The 24,695-nt window shown below is 39.1% G+C and overlaps 3 protein-coding genes across 4 annotated transcripts; all 3 read right to left on the minus strand.

Annotated features, from left to right (window-relative positions):
• Positions 1-139: 139 nt before the first annotated feature.
• Positions 140-6,552, minus strand: LOC149024668 (kinesin-like protein NACK1). The gene is made up of 15 exons (XM_089144889.1): positions 6,316-6,552; positions 5,159-5,520; positions 4,957-5,043; positions 4,761-4,861; positions 4,527-4,643; positions 4,329-4,410; positions 4,156-4,223; positions 4,001-4,060; positions 3,795-3,919; positions 2,644-2,842; positions 2,382-2,492; positions 2,211-2,291; positions 1,134-2,087; positions 709-1,031; positions 140-612 (listed from the first exon to the last, which is right to left on the minus strand). Exons 2-15 carry the CDS (start codon positions 5,430-5,432, stop codon positions 282-284), a joined length of 2,913 nt encoding a protein of 970 aa, XP_089001015.1. The 5' UTR covers positions 5,433-5,520; positions 6,316-6,552; the 3' UTR covers positions 140-281.
• A 5,116-nt stretch (positions 6,553-11,668) lies between these two features.
• On the minus strand, positions 11,669-15,770 carry LOC149024669 (uncharacterized). Of its 2 annotated transcripts, XM_089144891.1 has the most exons (7): positions 15,635-15,770; positions 14,970-15,540; positions 14,634-14,842; positions 12,927-13,218; positions 12,739-12,824; positions 12,547-12,638; positions 11,669-12,244 (listed from the first exon to the last, which is right to left on the minus strand). In XM_089144891.1, exons 2-7 carry the CDS (start codon positions 15,321-15,323, stop codon positions 11,994-11,996), a joined length of 1,284 nt encoding a protein of 427 aa, XP_089001017.1. In that variant the 5' UTR covers positions 15,324-15,540; positions 15,635-15,770; the 3' UTR covers positions 11,669-11,993. The 2 variants fall into 2 exon arrangements, with proteins under 2 accessions (XP_089001017.1, XP_089001016.1); XM_089144890.1 differs by having other exon boundaries at positions 14,970-15,770.
• A 5,528-nt stretch (positions 15,771-21,298) lies between these two features.
• On the minus strand, positions 21,299-21,868 carry LOC149024670 (uncharacterized). Its single transcript, XM_089143514.1, has 2 exons — positions 21,661-21,868; positions 21,299-21,576 (listed from the first exon to the last, which is right to left on the minus strand). The coding sequence occupies exons 1-2, from the start codon at positions 21,866-21,868 to the stop codon at positions 21,299-21,301; spliced, it is 486 nt and encodes a 161-aa protein (XP_088999640.1).
• Between the last annotated feature and the right edge of the window lie 2,827 nt (positions 21,869-24,695).

A 24,695-nucleotide genomic window follows, 5' to 3' on the forward strand; every position in this document is an offset into this window, starting at 1 on the left:
GATTAAATCTGATGACAATAGTGCCCATCAAAATCCTTCAAACAATTCCTGTGTCTTCCCCACTTTTTCTTATTGCAGTTGTCACTGAAAGAAAGAACACATTTAGAAAGGATAAAACCGAATAACCATCAGAAGGAACTAGAGGGACGAACATATGCACAAATTGGCCAACGCAGATATGGCAGATGACTCCTTTTTGTACAAGGTAATGATTATAGAGGTCTGGATGTTGATTGTGTATTTGATTCTCTTACATTGATCGTGAAAGAAGATCTATTCTCCTACAAGTGCAGAAGATTTGAGATTGGATTCCAACCGAGAGTCCATGGTCTCTTGTCTGCCTGAACCATAAAATTCAACTCAAACATCTCCTTTGATGCCTTCCCACCACCTTCACAGAATCCTACCAGCTTTGCAACTAACTCGGCACTCTCCTCTATATGCTTGGCATCATGAGGATCAACCCATAGCTTATTTATAAGTTGTAGCTTCCTTAGTTTTCCATCCAGTGGGACAGCCCATTTTATGTACAATGCATCTCTTTCATCTGCAGTCAATCGTGTCATCACCCTCTTAGCAAGGAACTCCCTTTCACGCTTTAACTCCTTGATACTGCATAGTCAAATAGAATATGTGAGTCAGATAGTCAGCTGTCCTAAATCTTTCAGTAAGAGAGTTGGTTGACTCTGTGTTTAGGTAGTGTAGTACCTTGAGGATAAAGAGATGGTAGGCTCTTCTCCATAGGGGGCTACGCCTGCATCTCCGAGTCCTAGAAAGTGCTGCTGCATCCAAGTCAAGCGACGAAGCTCAACCTCCAAATAAATCTGATCTGCTGGATCGCCCTTGAATAACAAGTAGAACTGTGTCCTATGTATGACTGACACATGACATGCATCCCATGACTCAATAATTTGCTTCCTTTGCTCCTGAAAAGTGATACTCCATGGGACAGGGGATCCTTGTAGCTCAGATGTGTTCTCATCATTCTCAATATCATATCCAGCTGCTTCATTTGCTTCTAGTTCCAATACCTAACAACATGATGTCAAAAAGGATAAGATGAAATGATCTAATTAGGCGAACAATTACCAGTGACCGAGGATTAAATTATGCACACAGAGGTCAGCACTGACCTGGCAAACGAGCAGCTGCTTCTGGTACTGCAGCTTGGCCACACGTTCTTTCAATTCTGTAACATATGCCCTAATGCTTCTCACATTCTCCTCAGCTGCATTTTGGAACATCTTTTGCATTTTACGCATGTCTACAGAACTCGAATGCTTATAGCAGGGGGTTCCTTCCCTTGATGATGTGTCTCCACCATCTTCACTCTTTGCTGGAGTCACATTCTCAGCTTTCAATGAAGTTTCACTGGATACATTGTCATTGTAATCTGGAGCTTTGTTCTCTGTCTCAAATTCCAATACCTTCCAAGATGATGACAGAGGAGAGCATGGAGATTTTATGAGATTTTGTAGGTTAGCACTGTTATTTGTAGCCAAAGGAAGCATTTTCTTTTTCTTTATCTGACTCTTAGATTTTGAAGTCAACTCACTATTACATAGCTCATTATTACTTGGGAGGGACATCACCAACTTGTCAATAGACTTCTGAACATTTTCGAGCTGCTCCTCAAGATTGGCGATGGTGCTTCCCTGAGAATGAAGTCTAGTGATCTCTTCTTTGAGGTTTGCACTAACACTCTTGTTAGTAGCAACTACTTCTCCCATTTCAACTTGTTTTATTGTTGACCTTACCGCACGCATTTCCTTTACTTCATCTTGCAGTTTGGCAATAGTCTCAGCTGCATCTTGATTACCCAGCCTGTGACAAGCAACCTCCTTTTGTAGCACTTCCAGGGCGCGGTTAGCTTCTTCTCCAAGCTGCACCTGGAGCTGCTCAAGCTTCCGAATTTCATGCATTAGTGTGAAGGGAGCAGTTGAAGATTGCCTCATTGTCTGCCTTCCCATTGTGTTTCTTGCTCTATCGCCACGAGCATATTCCTTCCCATCAAGTTTTGGTGATAATGAACCAGAAAAGTTTAGGCACCTTCCTACTGAGGGGAGTGATTCAAATGGGTTTGAAAGCTGAAGAAAATAAGCAAATATAAGAATTTGTGCATATGTGAGACAGAGGGGGGGGGGGGGGGCAGACAAAGAGAGCGTGTGTGTGGGTATGGGTGTGAGAGAAGACATTCTCATTGACTGCACCTGCATTTTCCTACGCAATTCATCTACTTGGGCTTGAGCAAGATCTCTTTGGCGCCTTAGTTCCTCAATTTCCATCTCCATCTACATGTGGTCCATTGGTAAACAAAATCGATATTCACAGAAAACAGAAGACTGGGAATCAACACCCAAATCCAAGAAGTACACCACAACCTGCTGAATTTTGAGGTCTTTTTGAGTTGATGGGTCAGGAGTTCGGAGCTCTGCTTCAAGTCTGGCTACTTCCTTTTGCAAATTTTTCAAGAGTTGCTTCTCTGAAACAATCTGATTGAATGGAAAATGAGCTCTAAATATCTTCAAAATAATTACTAGAGCAACGCAGACGAGCTAAAACCAGGAGAGGGAAAAAAAAGAGCCAAACCTAGGAGAGGGGAAAAAAGAGCCAAACCTAGGAGAGGGAAAAAAGAGCCAGTACCATGTTTACTTGGGCAGTATTCGTGACTTCCTTTGCACGGGCGGCAAAAGAGAGCGTATTGCGAGATTGTTCCACATGGCCCAGTGCTGGACTCAAGGTACAGATGATAGCTGTACGAGCATTTCCTCCAAGAGAGTGCTGCAATATGCGAGTGAGCTTTGAATCTCGATAAGGTATATGTCCACTTCTTTTTCCAACACTGCACAGTGAACTAATACAGTGTCACCAACAAAATGAAAATAAATGAATCACACAGGACCCAATCAGGGGGATGGGGGGGACCTCACTGAAAAAACTACAAGCATCGTTCATTTGTTAGGTTATCTGGAAAACAGATTCATGCCACACAAAGGAAAAGAAATGTGAAGTCCAGATCAATCATGGCAATCCACCAGTTTCACAACTTAACATGCACCAGTTAGATCTCCAAACGAGTGTTACGCAAAGACATGAAGCTCATTTTCCAACTTAAAGAAAAAACACTTAAGCTGACAATTCCTAATCCTACTCTGCACTGGTTCCGTGTGTGGAATCCATTCATTTTATGCACCTGACTCCTCTCTCAAACAGCTTCCTTTGGCTTTTACTTCAATATATCTATTGGAACATTGCACTTGACTTTCTACTAAAAAAAAAAAACTTGATATTTCTCTTGCTTAAAGTGATTTATTTAGCAAGAACTTGGTAACATCATTGTGGATCACACAGTGATCCAAACAGGAAGAAGAAATGTTTGTTTATGACTTCTCTAAAGAGCTACTCTTAAGGTTTTTTTATTTATTAAACAAGTCAAGGTACTAAATTTGATGCGCTCTTGGTTACTCTTTTCTTATTTAATTTCATTCTTGTATGTTCATTCTTTTTTTTACAGCAAATATATTCTAGCCTCAAGTTTTTTTACAACATACAAGGACAAAAAAGTGAACTATTGCATGGGTAATGTTCAGTGTTGATGATTGAGATCATATTGTTGGCTTTACTTGACCTTTGAGGAAACAAATCATGACATTGGTTCTAGTAGACCACATGGATGAGGCAGCAACATTCCAAAATGAAAATGCAATTCAAAAAACCTAAATAATCAAAATCATTCATATTTCTTATATAAAACAGTTATCCAGTGGATAAACCAACTACTTATCAATTCTTACCTGAGCTTTCTGATTACGGTTGTAAGAGTCATCAAGCTAAGGTTGATATGGCACCCTTCTCTGTGCCTAGCACCATCTGCATTTGTCTGTGAAGCTCTTTCACTTCCAGCAAGGTCAACAAAGTTCTAAATAAGCAATACAAATTATTAGCAATGCTGGAGGAGCATCTTCAATATGTTTGGCACAAGAAGAGCATATGAGTTTACCAGGCTTGCAACAAAAGACTTCACACAACCTGAATTCTCACGAAGTGTACTCTCTATGGTCTGGATTGACAATGAAAAATTAATCATAACAAAATGAACCTCACAGCTGGCAGATAAAATTACAAGAATTAAGCTAAATACCAACATATGCTCACCAGCCTTATTATCTGGTGTGATCGTGAGCTGGCATCATTTAGTGCAGTTTCGCCAACTTGCCTTTGAGCTGTCAAACATATGCTGTATCAGTTATGAGGTATGAATTTATATCACTCTAATCAAAGATGGGATACATACAATGCTAGCTACTATTAATGGTCTGACTTCCTACCTTCACATATACTGATTAACTGCCTCAAGTGCCGATCATTATTTGCTGTCTCTTCTACTAACTTCTCAACAATGATTCCTTTCTATATACAATTATAGGAACAAAACAAATGTTACTAAGGAACAAAATAGACTAAAAACCCCATGTAAACAAATCAAACTTCTTAACCATAGATTAACAAAGGGACATAGATGATACCTCTGGATCGTCTAAAAGCTTAAGATTGCGAGCAGAATCAAGATTCAACAGGTCCCTGACATTCTCATTATAGATTTCCAAACCAGAGATCTTTACTGTAAAATCTCTCTCTGGATTCTGTAGCCCAGAAAGAAGAACTATGTAAGCTAGGCAAGTACAGTCACTCTGGATCTGAATTAAGGTATACACAAATTTCAACTTTGGAAATGGAAAAAAAAATCACTTGACACATACATTTGAGATGTGATCATATATATCATTCACCGCCTTGTCAGTTATTCCTCTCATCGTGAAAGTCTTTCCGCTACTAGTTTGCCCATAAGCAAATATGGTTGCTACAAGAAAAGAGATTAATAAACTATTACAAGCTTGAACATGATCAACTTACTGGCTTAGGAGGCGTATAATGCAAATATTAACTTGTGTATACCATTTATGCCCATTAATGCAGACAAAGCAACATTCTTCACTCCTTCGTAAACAGTATCAGTCAAACAAGCAGGACCAAAGACCTTATCTAACAGGAGAGAAACATCTTGATTCAGTGATTCAGGAACACAAACCAAAACAAACAAATCTCTTATGCTACAATTAGGGGTTGGAAAGAAATGGAGATAGTTTCATGTTCATACCAAAGGTATGGGTTCCCAGTGCAGCAGACCGCTCCTGAGATGGTGGCTTGAATTTTATAGTATGATCATCAACGCATTCCCATGCTACCTGATCTTTAAGTGAGTGTTCTCGTTTGCTTAAAGGTCTCAACCGTACTGTTACAACAATCTTTTCTTCCTTAGCTTTAGACCCACATGGTGTGGATACTGGCGTCCTCTCTATCCTTGAAGCTGGTGTGGATACTGGCGTCCTCTCTATCCTTGAAGTTGGTGTTGTTGGAGTTCGAATTGTCATCTTGATGAGTAGATTTAACACTGGGATACCTTAACGGTTATTTTCTAGAACCAATCACTGGCAAGTACTTCGCATTTGGCTGAAGAAGCTGCAAAATAGAAATAACTACAATGGAAGATTGAGGAGATACTAAGTTGCTAAATATTCTAAATAAAATTAGCATCATTACAGGACCCAAATTTTCTTGGCATCCCGGAAGCAAGGTGCAGAGAAATTACGCAAGAAAAAAAATAAAGGAAACAATTAAACGAATCACTAAAATTCAGAAAAATAGAACAAAACGCTGAATGCTTGATTTTATATTGGCCCTGTGAACAAAGTAGGACCAAAATACAGCTACGTAGCAGAGACCACACATTCCCTCCTACTTAGGAAGCATTAGGTAGTTCGAGATCAGATAAAAGTCCTAAAGCAAAAGGCGGTTTCCCCAGGAAAAGAATTTCAAATATAGAATAAGTTTACATTTCATATTTCTGGATTTAGTCAAATTTGAAGGATCGTTCAAGTATGATCCATTCAAACTTCTTGAACATCTCAAACGTCACTGGTGCTTTTGCTTTCTAGGCTTCTCTCCAAACACTCTCGAGATTTAGAGATGGATTTGGCACAAGTATCAGTGATTCATCAAACCTACATTTCTTGCCTCGTTTCAAGATTCGATTTGGTTACAAAATCAACTGAAAGAAAATCAAAATTGAGAAAAAGAAGAACTTCCAATTTTACGTTTTATTTATGGAAAACGACCGTAACAAGTGACGCCGAACTACTTCTTTACTGAATAGCAAAAGGAAACTCTGAAAACAGATTTCTCTTAAATTTTATTCCATCCGCAGAAACAAAATACTCCTGAAATATCAAAAAGAGGAGGATGAGATGGAGGTACCTGAAGAAATGTCGAAGAATGAAACCCTCTGAAACTGCTCGACTGCTCGGTTACCAAGAACTTGAGATCGGCCGACGCACGGACAACCAGACCTTAGAAATGAAGAAATCTTTGGAAGATAACTAACAAATTGGGATTTAAAAGATCGAAATGCAGATAAAAAGGGGTGACAGGGAGCAAGGACCAAGGGAGAGAGAGAGGAGCGTTACAGGAGACTTTAATCTCTAGGGCTAAAAGAATTTCTATGAATAGATGCAAAAATTAAAATAAAAGCGAAAGAATTGCAAGGTTGTCCAGCCATTTTGAATTCGGGGTGCAACGGCTACTTCTATCCGGGTCGTGGATACGGGTTTCTGCCAAACTCTCGGTTGCAATCGGACTATGGGTCATCAACAGGAACAAAAACCGGCCTATTTATTTTGTTTCATTTGTAAAAATTAGAGAGAGAAAGAATTTGTATTTTACTCCTCTCCTTGGAGAGAATCTCTCCCAATAACTGCCCAATAAGTTATAAAATATTATCACATATAATATTCTAATTCAATGACATTTATTGGATTTATCCTAGTTCTTGGATTAGAATATTTTACGTGGCAAAAGCCTATAACTTATTAGGAGAGCCCTCCTCCAAAGAGAGGAGTCAAACATGAAAGAATCATGCATAAGCATGCCATGCAAATTGGTAATCACACAATCAGTTATTTTCACTTTTTTTATACAAATGCAAATAATGCAATCATCATTTTCGTGTGATCCTGTATTTGAAATCCAAAAACTTCTTATGAACCCTTCTTCGTAATTTTTAATCTCTTGAAGCGTTTTGTAGGAACTATCTGTAAGCTAAATTGGATTGATCTCTAGCCTGTTTGGTTATCTGAATATTAGGATTTGAAATCCCTAGATTCGTGAATGAGAGGTTTATACCTCTTTGGTCGTAAAACATCTCTGGATTCATGAAATCTAAAGATTTCTCTTTTTGGCCTAAAAAGTTGAATTAAATCATTCATGATTATTGGGTTAAATCCATGGATTCTAACATAAGTATAAAATAGATGAAATTTGCGGATTTAGGCGGAGTAACCCAACAGAACTCTACGAACTTCGATAGATTGGAAGTTAACCAAACAAATAATTTTTTAGAACCATAAATCTATAGATTTGAAAACCCATTTCATTTCAAATGTCTAGATTCATGTAACCAAACAAACCCTAAACCAATTTAGAAGTGATAGGGGTCAGCTTAAGCAAGCCCTATATAGACTGCATACAAGGAGCCTCCACCCTTTCCGATTTCCACCCTATTTCTCTTTGCAACCTACTCTACAAATTCATTTATAAGGTCCTAGCTAATAGACTCAAAAAGGCTTTACCTACTCTCGTGAGCAAGAATCAATCGGCTTTTATTTCGGACCAAAGTATTGTGGACAACATCCTCTTTTGTGCGGAAATTGTCCGCAGATTTGATAGATCCACCCATTCCTTGGTTGCGTTCTTTAAGGTAGATCTCCACAAAGCCTTTGACTCTATTCGTTAGGACTTCATTAGTGATGTCCTCTCCCTTATGGGTTTTCCTCCCCCATTCATCCACTGGATTGAGACCTATATCTCTTCTACCCGCTTCTCCATCATTACTAACAGCCCCGACTGGTTTTTTCCCTTCCCAAGTTGGCATTCGCCAAGGATCCCCTCTCTCCCCCTACCTCTTCTCCTTAGCCTTGGAAGTCCTCTCTCACATCCTTCAATCCAAAACTGATCAGCTCCTTATCTCTCCCATCCCCAAGTGCAAGTCCCTTAAACTCACCCATCTTGCTTTTGCTGACGATCTCATGATCTTCTTTAAAGTGGACCATCTTTCCATCTCTTCTATCCTCTCGGCTCTCTCTCAATTTGAATCTCTCTCTAGCCTTCGTGTCAACCTTGATAAATCCACCCTCTTTCTCTCCGGTGTCTCTAATCAGATCTAGAATTCCCTCCTCCAGCTCTCGAGCTTTAAACCTGGTTCCTTTCGTATGGCCTATTTGGGTCTCCAATTCATTCCTAATAGGCTTACCCGCCACCATTGCCTCCTGATGCTAGATTATATTCATAAGAAGCTTTAACTCTGGAAGGGCAAGGTTCTGTCTTTTGAGGGTAGAGTGGTTCTCATTCACTCCGTCCTTCAATCTTCCTATCTCTATTGGTGCAGAATATTCTCCATTCCTAAATCGACCATCCAGGCTATGGAATCCTTGTTTTGTGCTTTCCTTTGGAAAGGGCAGGAAGCCTCCCACTTCATCCACCCGGTTAGTTAATCTTCCATCTATCGGCCTACTTCGAAAGGAGGCCTGGCTATCCGTCGGATCTCTGATGTTAACCTAGCCTGCCTTCTCAAGCTCATCTAGAAAATTGCCTCAAAGCATGGCTCCATTTAGGTTAAGTGGGTTTATTCTTACCTTCTTCATTCTAATTCCTTCTTGACCGCTCTGTTGCCCTCCAACCCTTCTTGGGTATGGAGGAAGATCCTCTCATCCGGCTCTTCCACTTCCTTTTGGCTTAACCCATGGCATCCGATGGGCATTCTCTTTAACCACTTTGGTCTCTGCACTGTCCATGATTTCCGTATCGCCAAGTTCACCCCCTCTCCACTTTCATCTCTAATGGCGGTCCGGTCCCTGGTCCCCCTTCCCTTTCTCACACAGGTTTGGGATTCCCTCCCCCCTCTTTCTAACTCCCCTAATTACCTTACTGTTTGGCTCCCTTCCCCCTCCAAAACCTTTTCCCCCTCCTCAAACCTCACAACCCCAAACCACCCCCCCTAGCCCCCTTTAGTTTGGTTCAAAGGATTCATTCCCCATCACTCCCTTACCCTTTGGAGAGCCCTTAATCTTGCTCTCCCCACCCAATCCTTTCTTATTAGCCGTCACATCCCCACCAACCCCAACTGCATCCTTTGCTGGAATGGTTCGGAAGACCTAGAGCACATTTTCTTTTCTTGCCATTTATCCAGATCCATCTGGGGGAAAGCCCTTGCCACCATTTAACCCCATTCAAGGCGATCTTTTAGGTTTACTCGTGATTGGTCTTAGATTTTAAGAAAATTTTCTAGCACTTTCATATGTGATTGGATTGGTAAGCTAGTGTTCAGTGCTTCCAACCACCACCTTTGGTGAGAGCGAAATCTTGGAGATGGACCTCCAAATCCCACACCATAGACAGGATTTGGAATGCCATCTATTTTTATGTTTCTTCTAGATTGACAGCTATCCCCCCCTACCCCCGGTTGATGATACTCCAAGGAACAGGCTCATTGTTGTCTCATAGGGTCTTAATTCTTCTTTGCAACCTTCTTCTTAAAGACCTTGTTCCCCTTTTTCTCTTTTAATATAATTATTTATTCATCCAAAAAAAAAAAAAAAAACATAGACTCCATACATTTGCCCTAAACCTAATAGAACTACACTCAACCAATTATGATCCATCTAATTTTCATCCTAGTGGGAGGATGAAAGCGAAGAGATTCTTTTTTCATTGCACTTGAAGAGAAAAAAAAATAAGGACCAACTGACACATACAATTGTTGTTGTGAAAAGGTTCAATAAGCTAGCATGGTAGGTTATATTCACATCTCCTTTTTTTGTCCTTTTGGCATAAAATGACCTTACTTTACCCTACTTCTAATACAACCATTCCGTCGCTCCTCATGGGTGTTATTCCCTACTATCATTGGCTTAGAAAATCTTCTCAAAAACCACTAGCTATGGTCGTCTAGCGGTTCCAAGCTTAATCCCATGTCGGTACGAATCCCCTCCACTCTTCTGTTTCTCGCATTGGACAGTTGTGTGATCTTTGACCTAGGCATGGGATCACTACCGACTTCCGTAGGCTATATTATACCTCCAATGGGGCTTCGTTGACAAGGGCTAGTGCTTACGTTAGTAGTTCATTGGGCTAATACTTGCATAACTCAAACTCAAAAGTTTGAAAATCACTAGGAGGGGGGGGGGGGCGCAAGGTCAAGGCAAGGGGGCGCAAGGTCGGGGCAAGTGGGTAGCAGCGAAATTTGCCTCTCTAAGCACACAAATGAACTAAGAGTTGATTATCATGTAATTATACCCAAAAAGAAATAATCTTTTCTAATAAATTATAAAAAGGATATAAGCGACTGTGGGAAGCATTTGATTCGTATGGCTTCAGGTAAGAAAGGGTGACATTGTGAGATCAAGGTTGCGAATCTCTCACAACATGATATTAATCTATATGTATTGAATACAATCAATACAATTCACATCAATTAAGTTCTACCACGATACTAGATAATGACACCTTAAAACTTTGGGTTGAATTGTTCTTCCCAAGCGTAAAGCAATTCTAAGAAAATAATTTACCATTGAGAAAGAAATTGCCATCTGATCCCGTGGCTCCCGCCCAAGCATTGGTATCAGCCATCAATATGAATGTTATATACCCTATTTCAGGAAGAAAAAAACAATTTTGTTCCTGTACTTACAATTGCAATGTAAGTCTATAAACACGAGAAGGAAAACAGAAATTACCATACGATGCTCGAGGTCTCTTATTCAAGAGAAGCTGTCATGGAAGTTCACGCAACTAGAGAAAGAAACCAATCAAAATCAGCTCGGATAGTCATATTACTATATTCCTGTGATTATATTCAGATAGGGTTGGATAATATCCTATATAAGATATCAGAGTGCACACTAAACGTAGATTTTTCACTATCTATTGAAATCCAAGAAAGGGGGCGGGGGAAGCCAAAACCTCCTCTTTTTTTCCCTCTCTCTCTTCTTGAGAGGGTAGATGTTCTGATTGTACATGGCTACGCATCAAGTAAGCGTCAGAATAGACATTACACAATTGTGCCCAACAGAATGCAATTAAAAATATAAATTCCTTTAACCGGACATCAAAAACCAAAACAACTTAATTTCTTTTTCAAGAACAAACAGAATCTCAGTGAAGCCAGGCAGTCATTAAGCAGAAACAGGAGATGCGAAGAACAGGTAAAAGAGAAATAACTTGTGTATCAAAACATCAGTTTCCATTGGCAAACCAAATTGCTTCAACACCGTAAGTTTCACAAGTCCCCTTTCTTTCATTTTCCCCTAAATCCTCTTTTTGGGTGGTCAAACCATGAAAGGTTAGTCTTCAAGAGAGAAAACAAAGGGCAACTCAAATTCAGCCCTCTTATACATCATTAACTTCAAAATCCCCTTGAAAGTTAGCAGCAAATATATATATTTATATATAAGCCAAAAAAAGCATGAAGAAAACTCACGCAACCACCAACTAAACATGTCATAACATTTCTTTCAGGCTTGGTCTACCTCCTCTTGTACAGACTGCCATTTGTAGCTTCACTTACACATTCTTGAGTGCTGTTATGCTCTGTCCTTCCATGGCATCATCAGTTAATTGTATCCTCTTTTTTCTTTTTCTTTTTTTTTCCCCCTCCCTTCTTTTCTTTTTTTTTTTTTTTTTTTTTCCTTTTTTCTTTTTTTTTTTTTCTCCCTTTTTTTTGATCAGTAAGATGGAGCAAAATATCCCAAAAGTACAATCCTGATACGAGGGTTGTGAACTACATCATGAAAATGGCATCCCTCAGTCTGATCTTCTCATCAACCATGGACAATGTCAGGCCTTGCTGAATGGAAGAGGTAATACAACAGTATATTTTCCGCTCACCTCCGACATGTACCATGAGAAGCAAAGAACTGGAAGTCAGGGTGACTTGCCTGAAGCAACCTCAACCAGTTGTCTGCAGCCTGCAAGAGTGAGTTTGCCAATTGACGCTCGCATCCTCCACTGGGAATCCACATTGACCCCTTGAACTTATAAGAGGCTAGCCCAAAAACTGGCAGGGAAATCTTTGGGACACCATCCATCCCATTGGGATAGGTCACGACAGGAGGAGCTTGTCCACCACCAATACCTACAGAGAGACAAAAAGCATACATCAAGCTAACATGAAATCAAAACACCAAAAGGAAAACATGAAAAGCAGTGTCATCAACCAAAATAAACACAGATAAATTGCGCCTGGTAATGATTCGGTGGGGAGAACTTTTTTAGGATTAAGGGGGATTTAATGGAATGTTTTCCAATATGTCACATCATGGTAAATCTTCTGATATCACATGCACAACACCCCCCCCCCCCCAACAAAAAAGAAAAAAAGGAAGAAAGGAAGAAAGTCAAGAAACCATACAATAATGAAAAAAGAGTTATTTTTACCTTGAACAGGTGTAGAGAGCAAATGATACGTCAAAAAACAAGCATCCAGATCTCTTAACGTTGGTCCAGTAGGTATTCTGTATATCGGATACCTGAACAAATAAACAAGAAAGAAAGACAAAAAAAAGAAATCAACACCGGCTACTGTAAAACAAATAGTAGTGGATTTTCTAACAAATATCTGCATCTTACCATGCCACAGAAACCCAACTCTCTGGAAGCAAGTCATAACTTTTAAGTGTCTTAAGTCCAGGAAAGCGACATGCAAGATCTGCAATCTGTACACAGAGAGGCACTTGTTAAAGACACAAACAGCAATCAAAGCAACTGAAAAACAGAGATAAATAGGAAACTGGGGCAGATGAAGAAAAACAACATGCCTTGTCAGCCAAAGGCTCACGACTGTAAGGAGGATCATGTTCAAAAAACTCAAAGAGCAATGTATCTCTTGAATTCCCAGCTTCACCATCATCACTAGAGAAACCTTCTTGGAGAGAAATATGCTTGTCTCCCAAAGACAATCTGTCCATACGAATAGGGACCTCACTAGTTAAATTTCGATGATTCCACAGCTCTCTTGAGGATTTCACGCCCCTTTCAAGTTCACAATCACTGCTTCCATCACTACTTGAATCTCTATAATAATCGCCATCAGTGTCCTCCCCAGATCGCCTAGAGCATAAGAGAAACATCAAATATGTATAGAATCTATAGATGGAATCCAAAATCTACAAAGGAAATCAGGGCAGAATATCTAAAATCGGATCAGGGGAAAAAGAGCAATTACTAAAGATTTCAGGTCTCTGGGGGGGGGGGTTCTGTATGTTATATTCATTAAGCTTCAAGAAACTCCCTCAAAACATTTTTATTAATAAAAAACAAAAAATTTAAAACAAATTGAGACCAAGAGTTCAAGCTGGGTAAAAGAAATTATATAAAACCTTCCTTGGTGCCATATAAGCCAATTACTTGGAGCATTACAGCTTTCAGAAAGCCAGCAAAGCAAAGACTCTACATGATGGAGAAAAAGATTTCTAAGGGCAAGTAAAGCTCTGAATATTCCACACATCTTTTTTGTTCCAGATGGAGAAAGATATCATGGTTAATACCAACCAATCCTTAATCAAAAGAAGGCGTCCAACTTTACACCTTGAATATATCATTATAGTTCGTAAAATTTTCAGCTAATAGATTTGCCAGGCCCACAATTAGATTGCCACCGATAAATGCATGTGTCCTGGGGCACTGGAAAATTGGTTGGAAATACACAAACAAAAGCCAAGTTCTTCAAGATATGACTCAAGCTAGACGAGAAGAAGAAAAAAAACCACATATGGCCACAGAAAGAGGATATGCTTTTGGAAAGAAGTGAAAATAAATGATAACAAAAAAGAAAAATTAAATCTTCATCTGCAACCCACTAACTCCCATTTGAACCAAAATACTGATGAAAAGGGGGGAAACAAATAAATAAAATATTGGATTTTAGCTTGAACAACAGATCAAATTTGTGCACTGACCCATCATACCAAATGGAAAAATTAATTTCAGTTCCAGATATGATGAACATCGTTAAAAAAAATTGTGCAGCTACTGAACACTTTCATTTTGGCAGTTCAAGGCCACAAGTTCCTCATATTTCAAATGAAAAGCATCCATTCTCTTTCCAAGAAAACCAGAATATACATGACTGCCTCACAGCAAACTTTCCTCACGTCAAACAGAACTACAAATACAAAGCCCCACTCTGGTATCCAATAAAAAAAAGACAGGTAAGTTTAACAAAGTAGGGTTTCACTTGTTGCTCCAAAATTAACAGAAAAAGAATAACACCAACATTAACTGACTAAGCGTCAAGAGAAAAACCAACTTCAAGAAACCAGCATTGCATTCGAAACAAACAAAAGCAAAACTTTGGACTCAATGCTACATATAATCAGAACAGTTTTTCTTTTTACGATACACAGTTAAAAAACAGCAAGTGTAAAACAAACTGAAACGCTACACATCAATTCATTTGGTGACCATCAAAGCTGAAAACAGATTAAATTTTATAAGAAATACTCCTATAGGGAAAGCAATAGTACCTTGACTTGGCGGACGACATTGATTCACCATAAATTTGGATGCCGGACAAATAGGGTACATAATATTGAACGACACAATCACTGCCGTTTAGTATCAAAGGCACACCAGCGCCATATGCACTCCATTCCTTAAAAGATTCCCACAGATCGCCAAGCGTGAAGTAGGGCTGAAATTCCACATCACAAGTTCTCCAACCCCTCATCCTTGTCTGAAACCCCCCAAAAAATTAAACTTAACTTAGAACACCAAAAGAAATCGAAAAAGAAAAATAAAGAACTAATTGGCAAGAAGTGAAAAGGAAAATAATAATTGAGATCAAGAAGGGATGTATGGACCTTGGAGAGGTACTGCGCAGGAACAGATGGCGTTGTTGACTCCAGAAAACGATCGAGATTACTGGAAGGATTAATCACTGATTCAGAAGCCGGCATAGCCATAGGCTTCGACGTCTCATCAGATCCCGCTCTGTTTTCCGGCTCTCTGGTATCTGAAACGACGGCCTTGCCTTTCGTCGCCACTGCCGTGTTCACAGGACCGTTACTCCGGTTTCTTTGAACCTGTTGTGGCTGAGTTTGAGTTTGTGGTTGTGATTGTTGCTGCAGATGTTGATAATTCCTCCTTGCTTTCACCGGATTATAAAACCGATCCTCCCCATGGGCACGCCCGAACTGCAATCCCGTTCCCAACATCTCCACAAAAGAAACCCTAATTTATCCCCTTAGAACCCAAATGAGATCGTAGGAGCCTAAATCAACGAAATATTCCGTATAAAGCCAACAGAGACAAATCCAAACACCAGACCAACTGAACTTCCGATTCCAATCGATGATCGGAAGGTCAGAAGCCCTTACTACTTCCAAAAGCTTCCAGAATCAGAATCTTACGAGCGTCTATCAAAACAGAAACCTGAAAAAAAAAGACGAATCAGATGAAACCCTCACCAGGAAGAGGAGATGAGAGAAGATCAGCACCGATCGAGTGAACCCTAACTGAAACCCACAGATCTGATGAGAGCAAAACGCAAATACTATCTTCGTCGTCGTCGCCTGACACAAGAAGGAAACGGAGAGGTGGAAGAAAAACAAGCGGAGAAGAGAAGCGAAGAGCAGTCGGGGTCAAATAAATGCAAAAATGAGGGTGAGGGAGAAGAGATAAAATTAAATTTCTTCTTCTAATTTTTTAATATTCAGACAATAAAATAATAATTATCAAGAAAGATCATAAAAGAGAAATCATAATTAGGATTTTTTCTAATTATTTTTTGGTAAAGATAATTAGGATCTTTTGATTCTTTTCCAAAACCAAAAAAAAAAAAACCAAGGACCTGATGTGGGGCATGAAGGCGTGCTGTGACTGGTTAGGTTTTTGGCATTCGGATTAGAAGGGTAGGCGAAGGATGGAATCGTAATGACGATGAGGACTCAAGACCACGTGTATGGCTAGGATCGAAAGCACTGAGCATCTTATTAATGAGACTAATTTATTTTTATTTATTTTTTTAAACAAATAAACAAACAGCCTAAGAAAGAGCAAAGGAAGCGCCCTATACTCTACTACTACGAAGGGGCTCGACGCCTCGTAGCCGTGAGCTTTTGGACTTGTGGTGAGTGAGTGGACTCAAAACACTGACATGGTCGGTGAGAAACGTGCGTGGGATGACCCGGTCGGTTAAGTCGGCCCAAATCGGTTTTTGCAATTTAATGTTTTCCATCACAATTACATTGTTTAGTTAACCGGGTCCCATACTCCATGTCGAGGCATGGGTTATTGAACCGTCCATATTTTTGGTCCACCCACCCAAATGAACCGGTATAAGCAGAATTGGGATTTGGGAGTGAAGTGAAATCAACCCAAACATTGAGAAGACAGGAATCTTATGGGAGAGTCGTTGTAGATTTTGATCCAGTTTACCGGACAAAACTGTCAAAAGCTGAGGGCACGTTTGATAACGTTCTTAAAACACGTTTCTGGCGTTCTTCTGTTCTTTGGGAACGGAAGAACAGGTTAGAGGCGTTTGATAAAACGGTTTGTTCTTCTATTCTTTAAGAACGGAACAATTAGAAAAGTGTTCTAAAGAACGCTTAGATGTTTTTACCAAAGAACAAAAACGGAAATGATAAAATTGGTTCAAATTGAAGCCTTAGAACAAGTATATCAAACACCAACTTATTTTTCAATCCAAAAAAAAACACTAACATATTTTATTAGTGTTTTAAACATATTTTCAGAACGGATTTATCAAACGCCCAATTTTAAGAAAAGAACGGTCTTTTAGCACAGAAACATTAAAAAACGGTTTTGCATAAGAACTGGTTTCTCAAAACAGAAACGTTACCAAACGCATACTAAAATTCTAAAAAAAGGATCCAGAATTTGGACCGGATCGAGCGCAATTTACGGATCGGACCAAATTTACGGTTTAACATTAACTCCCTAAATATCTACCTTAGCTTTGGATCCTTATCAACCTACCCTAAAGTCAAGAACAAGTTTTTTGCCTAAAGTTTTCTTCTTCCTTTTTTTTTCCTGAAAAAGACCAAGGTTCCAATTGAGGGCCCAATACAATGAATTTGGGTGTATTAAATCACCACCTAGAAGACAATATTTTTCATAGAAAAATAATTTATTGAATAAAGAGTGTTTATAGATATCGGCATCTAAGACTATATAAGTGAATAAGCCAAAGATTTGTAGAAGGCTATATTATTAGAAGCTTCACTTGCAATGCCACTTTTGTCAAAGAGTCTACTACAGTGTTAGCATCTCTAGGGATATAGAAGAGAAAAAAATTTGGTATAAAACTCATCCATTCGTAGGAAAACATGAGTTACACGTGAATAAGCCAAAGATTTGTAGAAGGCTATATTATTAGAAGCTCCACTGGCAATGCCACTTTTGTCAAAGAGTCTACTACAGTGTTAGCATCTCTAGGGATATAGAAGAAAAAAAATTGGTATGAAACTCATCCATTCGTAGGAAAACATGAGTTACATGTGGGGAACAGCCAATGGCTCGTTCAACCACGGAGTGGCAATAGACCAAGTAGTCGCACACGAACATGACAAGGCCGTCTTTGCTAGATTACCAGCCACAGAGTTGGCTAATTTAGGAATATAAGAAGAAATACAAGAATTAAAGTTCAGGGTGAGGTAGCGGATGTCATAGATTAGTGGCTGGGTATTAAGAGGGGGAACTTTCCTTTCATCATATAGGAAGGAAATGAGCTCACTGTTGTCAAATTCCACTTCTAGTAGTTCAATTCTCTGCTCTAGCATCCCCTTCAAGCCTTTCCTCACCGTCATAGCCTTCCCTTCAAGCACATCTCCAGATATCATGGGTATTGATCTAGCCATCTCAATATGACCATCTCAATATGACCTTCCTCATTCCTTAGTATAAATCCCACACCTAACACACTTGTAGCTTTAACCTTTGCAGCATCCACATTCAGTTAAAACCATCATGTTTGTGGTGGAATCCAAGACACTCTTTGCTAAAATTGAGGTTGGTTATGCTTACTTTTCTTTGGTGGCAGCTTGCTATCCATGAATTCCTGTGCATAGTGGATTCTTCTCTCCACCACATCCCAAGGCTGAAAAGTACCTGATCGTGTCGCTAACCAATCAAAAATAAAATCCTATACTAATCTAGCAAGAAGAAAGTACGAGGTCGAACTATGGGGAACTAAAAGGCTAAGTTACTAAGATTGAATTTAACAAAACTAAATTTAAACTAAATCTATTAACTAATGTAAAACTTTAACTGTGAATATGTGAAGATCTTTGGGATTTCGAATCCCCAATGCTTTTCCCTAATCTATATAACTCTACACTTCAATTAGGGATGGTTTTCCTAGATATGCCCTATCTTCGCAAGACTATTGTCCTTCGCGGAAGCTTGGCACGCTTAGTTCGCTGAGTTATAGAACATCTTTGGCCAAACTCAAACACAATCAACTAGAAGATATAGAACAATCAACTTAATGAAATAAGCATGGTTCATCTACATCCCAAAGCAAAGGAACTAGCTACTCATTATTACAAAGTTCATAAAAAAAATAAAGATGAAACATAGGAGGAGAGAGAGAGAGATATGTGGTCTTCTTCTTCAGCAACGAGAGAGAAGAGACCCGCATTCGCCGTCCTCCTTTCTTCTCTGTGGCTGGCTTCTCTTTTATGTCTCCCGCATACAATGAATCCCTTCTCTTTACCCGTAGATTCGACCTTTATTCTTTCGGAATTTGGAAAAACTCAAAACTGGAAAGTTGTAGATATTTTCAATATCGTTCCATAGCATCTTGAATCATTGAAATCCAAGCTCATACGAGAGAGATATGCCCAAAAACTGAAGGTAGGTCTGTTTACCCGATTTTCAGATTTATTACCAATTTTGTTCCTTAGACCTCCACCTATTTCCAATTTGGCTAAGATCTCACTTTTCATGATTTCTTGAGCAGCAAGATTGAATGCCATGATTTAAAATCCACCAATATCTAATATATTTGCCAACTTTACTCCATATTATCTCTAATATCCAAAATCTCTTTATTCCTGAAAAATACACAAAAATACTCAATTAGATCTCTTTAATTAAATAAGTATGGGGAATTAAATCAAATAAATAATGGCAAATGCATGCTTATCAGTACCCTTATTAAACACTCTTTCATTTATTGCCAACCATAGAGTCCACATGATGAAAGAGGCAAGGCATTCAAGCTGCTTACCTTGAGCCTTATTCGCCGCATAAAATTCTTTCCATTGTAGAATCCAATCCGAAATGCTCATATCCATATTATAGCCAAAAGGTGACAGACAGAGGGTTGCCGAACCATGTAGCTTTAGCAAAAGGACAGTGAAGGAGCTCGATTGTCTCAACTAGCCAACCACAACAAGAACAAGATGGATCCATTTGTATTTGTCTTTTTTGGAGCCCCTCCCCACAAGCAGTTCCATTTGCTGCAGCTCGTTATAAGAAGTTCTTGATTTTTGGTAAGGTGTTGCAACTCCATACCTTCTTCCATACTTCTATTGGGACCCTACTCCAAGTATCCACCCTAGACGAAGATGGATGGAGTCTATCCTCCTCATCTTGTAGGTTCATAAAGAGGTGATAAGCTGACCTGATTGAGAACATACCTCTTTTGTCTGCAGCCCATACTAAGTTGTCCTCATGGGAAAGATGGATAGGTTTATGGCGAAGCACTGTTGCTGTGACAATAGGTTCAAAAATCTATTCCACCAAATCCCTCTTCCATCTTCTCTCTACCGAGTTTATAAGTTCCTCCACTTTGTGAATATTCAACCCCAATTGGTTGAAAGGCTTCACAGGCAGATTTCTACTAATCCCTGGGATCCAGTGAGCTGCCCATATATCCACCTTATCACCCTTTCCAATCTTCCATTGTAATGCTTCAAGTAAAACTTTTCTCCCTTCAAGGATGCTTCACCAACCCCACAAAGGATTATGACCTTTCCTTGCTTCCAAAAAAGAAATATGGGGGTAATAGATTGCTTTCATAATCCGTCCAAAAAGTGAATCAGGTTCATGAAAAAGCCTCCATGCAACCTTTGAAAGCAATGCTCTATTGTAAAGGAGCGGGTTTCACAAACCAAGGCCTCCATTTTCTTTTGAGTGTGTGAGTTTCTTCCAAGATAACCAGTGAATACACTTCTTATCTTTGCTGCCCTCCCTAAAAAAATTAGCTGCCATCCTCTAGGTCTTCTTATGGTGACACTTGGGTAGCTTGAAATGTTGGCCTGCATAGTTAGTAGATGGGAGAACAGAGGACATAATAAGGATTTCCTTGCCAACACTAGAGAGCAATTTCTAACCTCAACCATTGATTTTTCCTACTAATCTGTCATTTTATATCATGAAAATTTTTTGTTTTCTTTCCTCCAATCACCACTGGCAAACCCAAGTATTTTGATAGCCCATCTCCATAAGGTAATTTTAGCACTCTTGAAAACCAATGCTTTAGTCTTGGTGGAGTATTTGGGCTAAAGCAAATAGAGGATTTTCTACTATTGATCTCTTGCCCACTAGCTCTGCAGAACCTATCCAACAACATTTTAATATTATGCACTTCTTGCAACCGTACTTCAGAAAAGACCAAGTAGTCATCTGCAAATAGGAGGTGGGACAGCAGTTCACTTCTTCTCCGAGTGTGAATCCCCTGTAGTTCCCCTTGCATTTCTCCTCTCTTTAGAATTGCACTTAGTGCTTGAGTATAGATAACAAATAGCGTCGGGGATAGTGGGTCACCTTGCCGAATTCCTCTCGATGGTTTAATTGTGCATCTGATATATCCATTCATGATAAGGGAGTAGTTCACTAATGTCACTGATGCCATAATAATCCCTACTAAATGATTATCAAATCCCATCCAAATCCAAGAAAACAATGATATATCCATTCATGATAAGAGAGTAGCTCACTGATGTCATTGACGCCATAATAATCCCTACTAAATGATTATCAAATCCCATCCACATCCAAGAAAACAATGATATATCCATTCGTGATAAGAGAGTAGCTCACTAATCCTAAACCCTAATAATCCATACTAAATGATTATCAAATCCCATCTTTAGCATTGTTTTCTCCAAGAAGGTCCATTCCATTCTATCATGGGCCCTCTTTAAATCAATCTTCAATGCCATCATCTAAACTTTCCCTTTTTTCCCTTTTTATATGTAATGAAAGTCTCATGAGCAAGGAATATATTATCAAAGATCAACCTTTCAGGGACAAAGGCTAACTGTTCTTCATCTATGAGATTTGGCAAGAAAGGCTTGATTCTTGTAGCAATCAGCTTTAAGAGGATCTTACTCACCACACCACAGAGACTAATTGGCCTGTAGTAATTCATTCCTTCAGGACACGGGATCTTTGAAATAAGGCACATCAAGGTATTATTGATTTGCTGCGGGATAATACCTGTCAAGGAAGTGTTAGTAATAAAAGAACAGATATCATCTTTCACCAAGTCTCAAAACCTTTGAAAAAACAAAGGTGGGAAACCATCCTCTCCAGGGACTTTAAGTGGAGCCATAGCAAATAAGGCTGCTTGTATCTCCTCCTCTCCAGGGCAAGCACACATGGACAAGTTGTCCTCCTCAGATACAGCTGGAGCAATACAGTCAAGGGCCTTGGTCATGGCTTCCTCATCAACTCGTTGGGATGTAAACAGCTCCTTGTTTGATCTGCAAACAACTGATAAATCCTGCATTCATCAGAGCACCATTCCCCATTGTTCAATTTTACTCTCAATATTCTATTATAGCCTCTTCTCTATAGTGTTGAGGCATGAAAGAACTGAGTATTCTAATCATCTTCCTGCAGCCATTCTAACCTCAATTTTTTCCTCCAAAAGTCCTCTTCACATGCCAGTAGTTCATCTAGTTTTCTAAATATCTCAACTTCTTGATGTTGGGTATACTCTAAGGCATTCATATCTTCAATGGTAGTTAATTGCCTCTTCAAAGCATTTATTGATGTCTGTAAGTGCCCAAAGGTGTATCTATTCCAATGTAACAACCTCTCCTTACTTTGCAAGTTTGTTCAGAAACGGAAGAGAATTACCTAAGGGAGCAAATGTCCATCCTCCCCTAATAACCTTCTCGCATCCTAGACGTCGCAGCCACATAGAGTAAAAATGAAAGGGTTTATCTCCCCTTAAGGGTAGGCTATCTATGTCGACCAAAAGTGGGTTATGATCTGACTTGTTAGTAGCTTGCGAGAACACCTGTGTTTATGGGAAATAAAGGGTCCATTTGCTATTTGAAAAGACTCTGTCAATTCTAGATTTGATATTTTCGATACCCTTTCTCTTATTATTCCATGTAAATTTGGGTCCTTGACATCCCAGGTCCATAAGTCCACATTCTTCCACCACCTCCCTAAAAACACGAATGTCCCTGCCTCCTTCATAGTTACCACCAACTTTCTCTTACCATGATAAAACTGAGTTGAAATCCCCAAAACAAATCCATAGGTTAGACCGATCTTTCCCCACATTTCTCAATTTCTCCCAAACGAGATGTCTATATGCTTTAATAGGGTCTCCATAAACACACATCATAAAAAAAGGACTGGAGGTTAAGCACTGCACATAACAATCAATGATCCCTGTTGTCGCCTGTGAAATTTGTTTATCCACAGTTCCTTTCCACATAAGAAATAGTCCACCACCTGAGTTAATTAGAGGGATCGTAAACAAATTGGGAAAATTAGTAGATCTAGCTATCTTCTGAATTTGCCTATCTTCAATACGGGTCTCCATAAAAATACACAACTCAAGGGATGAGCTTTTTATGAAGCTCTTTAAACCCGAACTATAGAAGCTCCCCCAAGTCACCTACATTTCTAGCTGTAGAATTTTATTGTGTCCCATGGACTTGTACATCGATAGAATCCACGGGTGTGGGCATTAAAAAAATGCTCCAATTGATCTACACTTTCAAGTTCTTGTTCTGTGGCTCTTAAAAACTCCAGACTTCTTTGCTTCCTCTTCTTTAACTTCATATGATGGGTAGATAAGGGTTGTAGCTGCTTATGATCTTGAGGCCGAGAGATACTGTGATTGAGACGCCATTGTCGAGCTGATGCTACTAGTGGAATTCGGTTGGATTCCATACCAGGTTTAGGTGCCATTGGTGATGGCATGTCTCTTGGTATATCAAGAAGCAAATGGGGAATAGAATTGGCGGGAGAGTTTGGGTTTGCATGTTTAAACTTTTGGTTCCTGGGTTCCTGAGGTGGTGAGTTTGGGCTTTGGGTAACATGGAAAATGCTTCGGGAGATTTAAACCTTGAGCCTACAAATATCTCGGATTATAAGTTCAATTTCAAATTTAGAAGAAAAAGAAAGAATTTGCCTGATTAACTATTGACAATCTGATTCCACAACCATATCTTCATTTCATTTCTAATAATGGCTTGAAGGGGTCATATCAAAACAATTGAGGGTTCACCAATAGGGCCAAAGCACATGTGATACCAAACAAGAATGCCAAGACAAGTTCTCCTTTGGAACTTATAATTAACACTGATGTCTCTTGAGCTAGAATCCTTAACCCAAGTTGCATCACAATTCAACTTGTACCAATCATGAGAACTCCACCCTTGATAAGTTACGCTATTATCCTTCTTACTCTCCAACCCATTTGGAGTGTGTTTCCCCTTCATTTTTTGCATCATACATGAATTCATTGAAAGCTGATTCAACATTTCTAACCACATCAATGGAGTTTGCATTCACTCCTTGGAGGAGGTTTTCCCAATGAATGTTAGGATTAGTCATTTTAAATATCTTGATACAAAGGCTAGAATAAATTCAACGAATGCTAGTACATTGAAATATTATACATGGGTAAATCCTATTACTTATTGGGAGATTTCCTCTAAAGAGAATAATCGAATCTACAACACTAGGTTCGATTATTGAAGATCAAGTTATTATGGGCCTTCCACAAATATCCAAAAAAAGAATTCCTTCTGCTGCAAGGTTTTATTTCTTTTGAATAAATAAGCCAATATTATGTAATGTAAGTGAATGTGATATAGCCATTAATGAGGCCAACCATACAGCTCCTGGAAACAATTTCAAAAAAAAAAAGTTGGGGGGAACGCTGGTTTTTGGTTGTTAAATTTTCTTTCCCCCCTCCCTTTCTTTTGGTTCAACCCAATAGTGGGGGGTTTTTTTTTTTTTTTTTGGGGGGGGGGGGGGGGGGGGGCCGTCCTTCTTTTTTTTTTTTTTTTTTTTAAAAAAAAAACAAAATGTGTAGATTGATAATTGAACCACATTATGTCCCGGAAGTTTAGTCTGAATTTGCATCCCCTAAGTATGGTTCCTTCATCAGGACAGTGGATTCTAAAATTTGTACATTTCAGTAAATAATTGCCAAAAAAAAGTCTAATATATATTCATGTAAATTTTTTCAATGGTGTATTATCTCATCTTATATGATCCATGTAAGATGGCGTTAAATATTTTAAAGAAATTTTCATTTGGGCCTTTGACATTTGATTAAAGTTATTTTGGCCAATGATAATAAT

Source organism: Hakea prostrata, chromosome 2 (assembly GCF_041222555.1).
Source record: "Hakea prostrata isolate BN-2017 chromosome 2, UWA_Hpros_2, whole genome shotgun sequence".
Taxonomy (NCBI): Eukaryota; Viridiplantae; Streptophyta; class Magnoliopsida; order Proteales; family Proteaceae; genus Hakea; species Hakea prostrata.

What these genes read in the sequence shown, in the direction of transcription:
- LOC149024668 (XM_089144889.1), bottom strand. Translation starts at nt 5,432, where the DNA reads ATGACAATTCGAACTCCAACAACACCAACTTCAAGGATAGAGAGGACG. An exon ending in ACTGGGAACCCATACCTTTG is followed by an intron (nt 5,044 to 5,158) that starts GTATGAACATGA and finishes CTCTCCTGTTAG; the next exon opens with ATAAGGTCTTTGGTCCTGCT. An exon ending in AATTGCGTAGGAAAATGCAG is followed by an intron (nt 2,088 to 2,210) that starts GTGCAGTCAATG and finishes TATTTTCTTCAG; the next exon opens with CTTTCAAACCCATTTGAATC.
- LOC149024669 (XM_089144891.1), bottom strand. Translation starts at nt 15,323, where the DNA reads ATGTTGGGAACGGGATTGCAGTTCGGGCGTGCCCATGGGGAGGATCGG. An exon ending in AGTTGGGTTTCTGTGGCATG is followed by an intron (nt 12,639 to 12,738) that starts GTAAGATGCAGA and finishes TTATTTGTTCAG; the next exon opens with GTATCCGATATACAGAATAC. An exon ending in GCTCTCTACACCTGTTCAAG is followed by an intron (nt 12,245 to 12,546) that starts GTAAAAATAACT and finishes GTCTCTCTGTAG; the next exon opens with GTATTGGTGGTGGACAAGCT.
- LOC149024670 (XM_089143514.1), bottom strand. Translation starts at nt 21,868, where the DNA reads ATGCAGGATTTATCAGTTGTTTGCAGATCAAACAAGGAGCTGTTTACA. An exon ending in TAAAGTCCCTGGAGAGGATG is followed by an intron (nt 21,577 to 21,660) that starts GTTTCCCACCTT and finishes CTTCCTTGACAG; the next exon opens with GTATTATCCCGCAGCAAATC.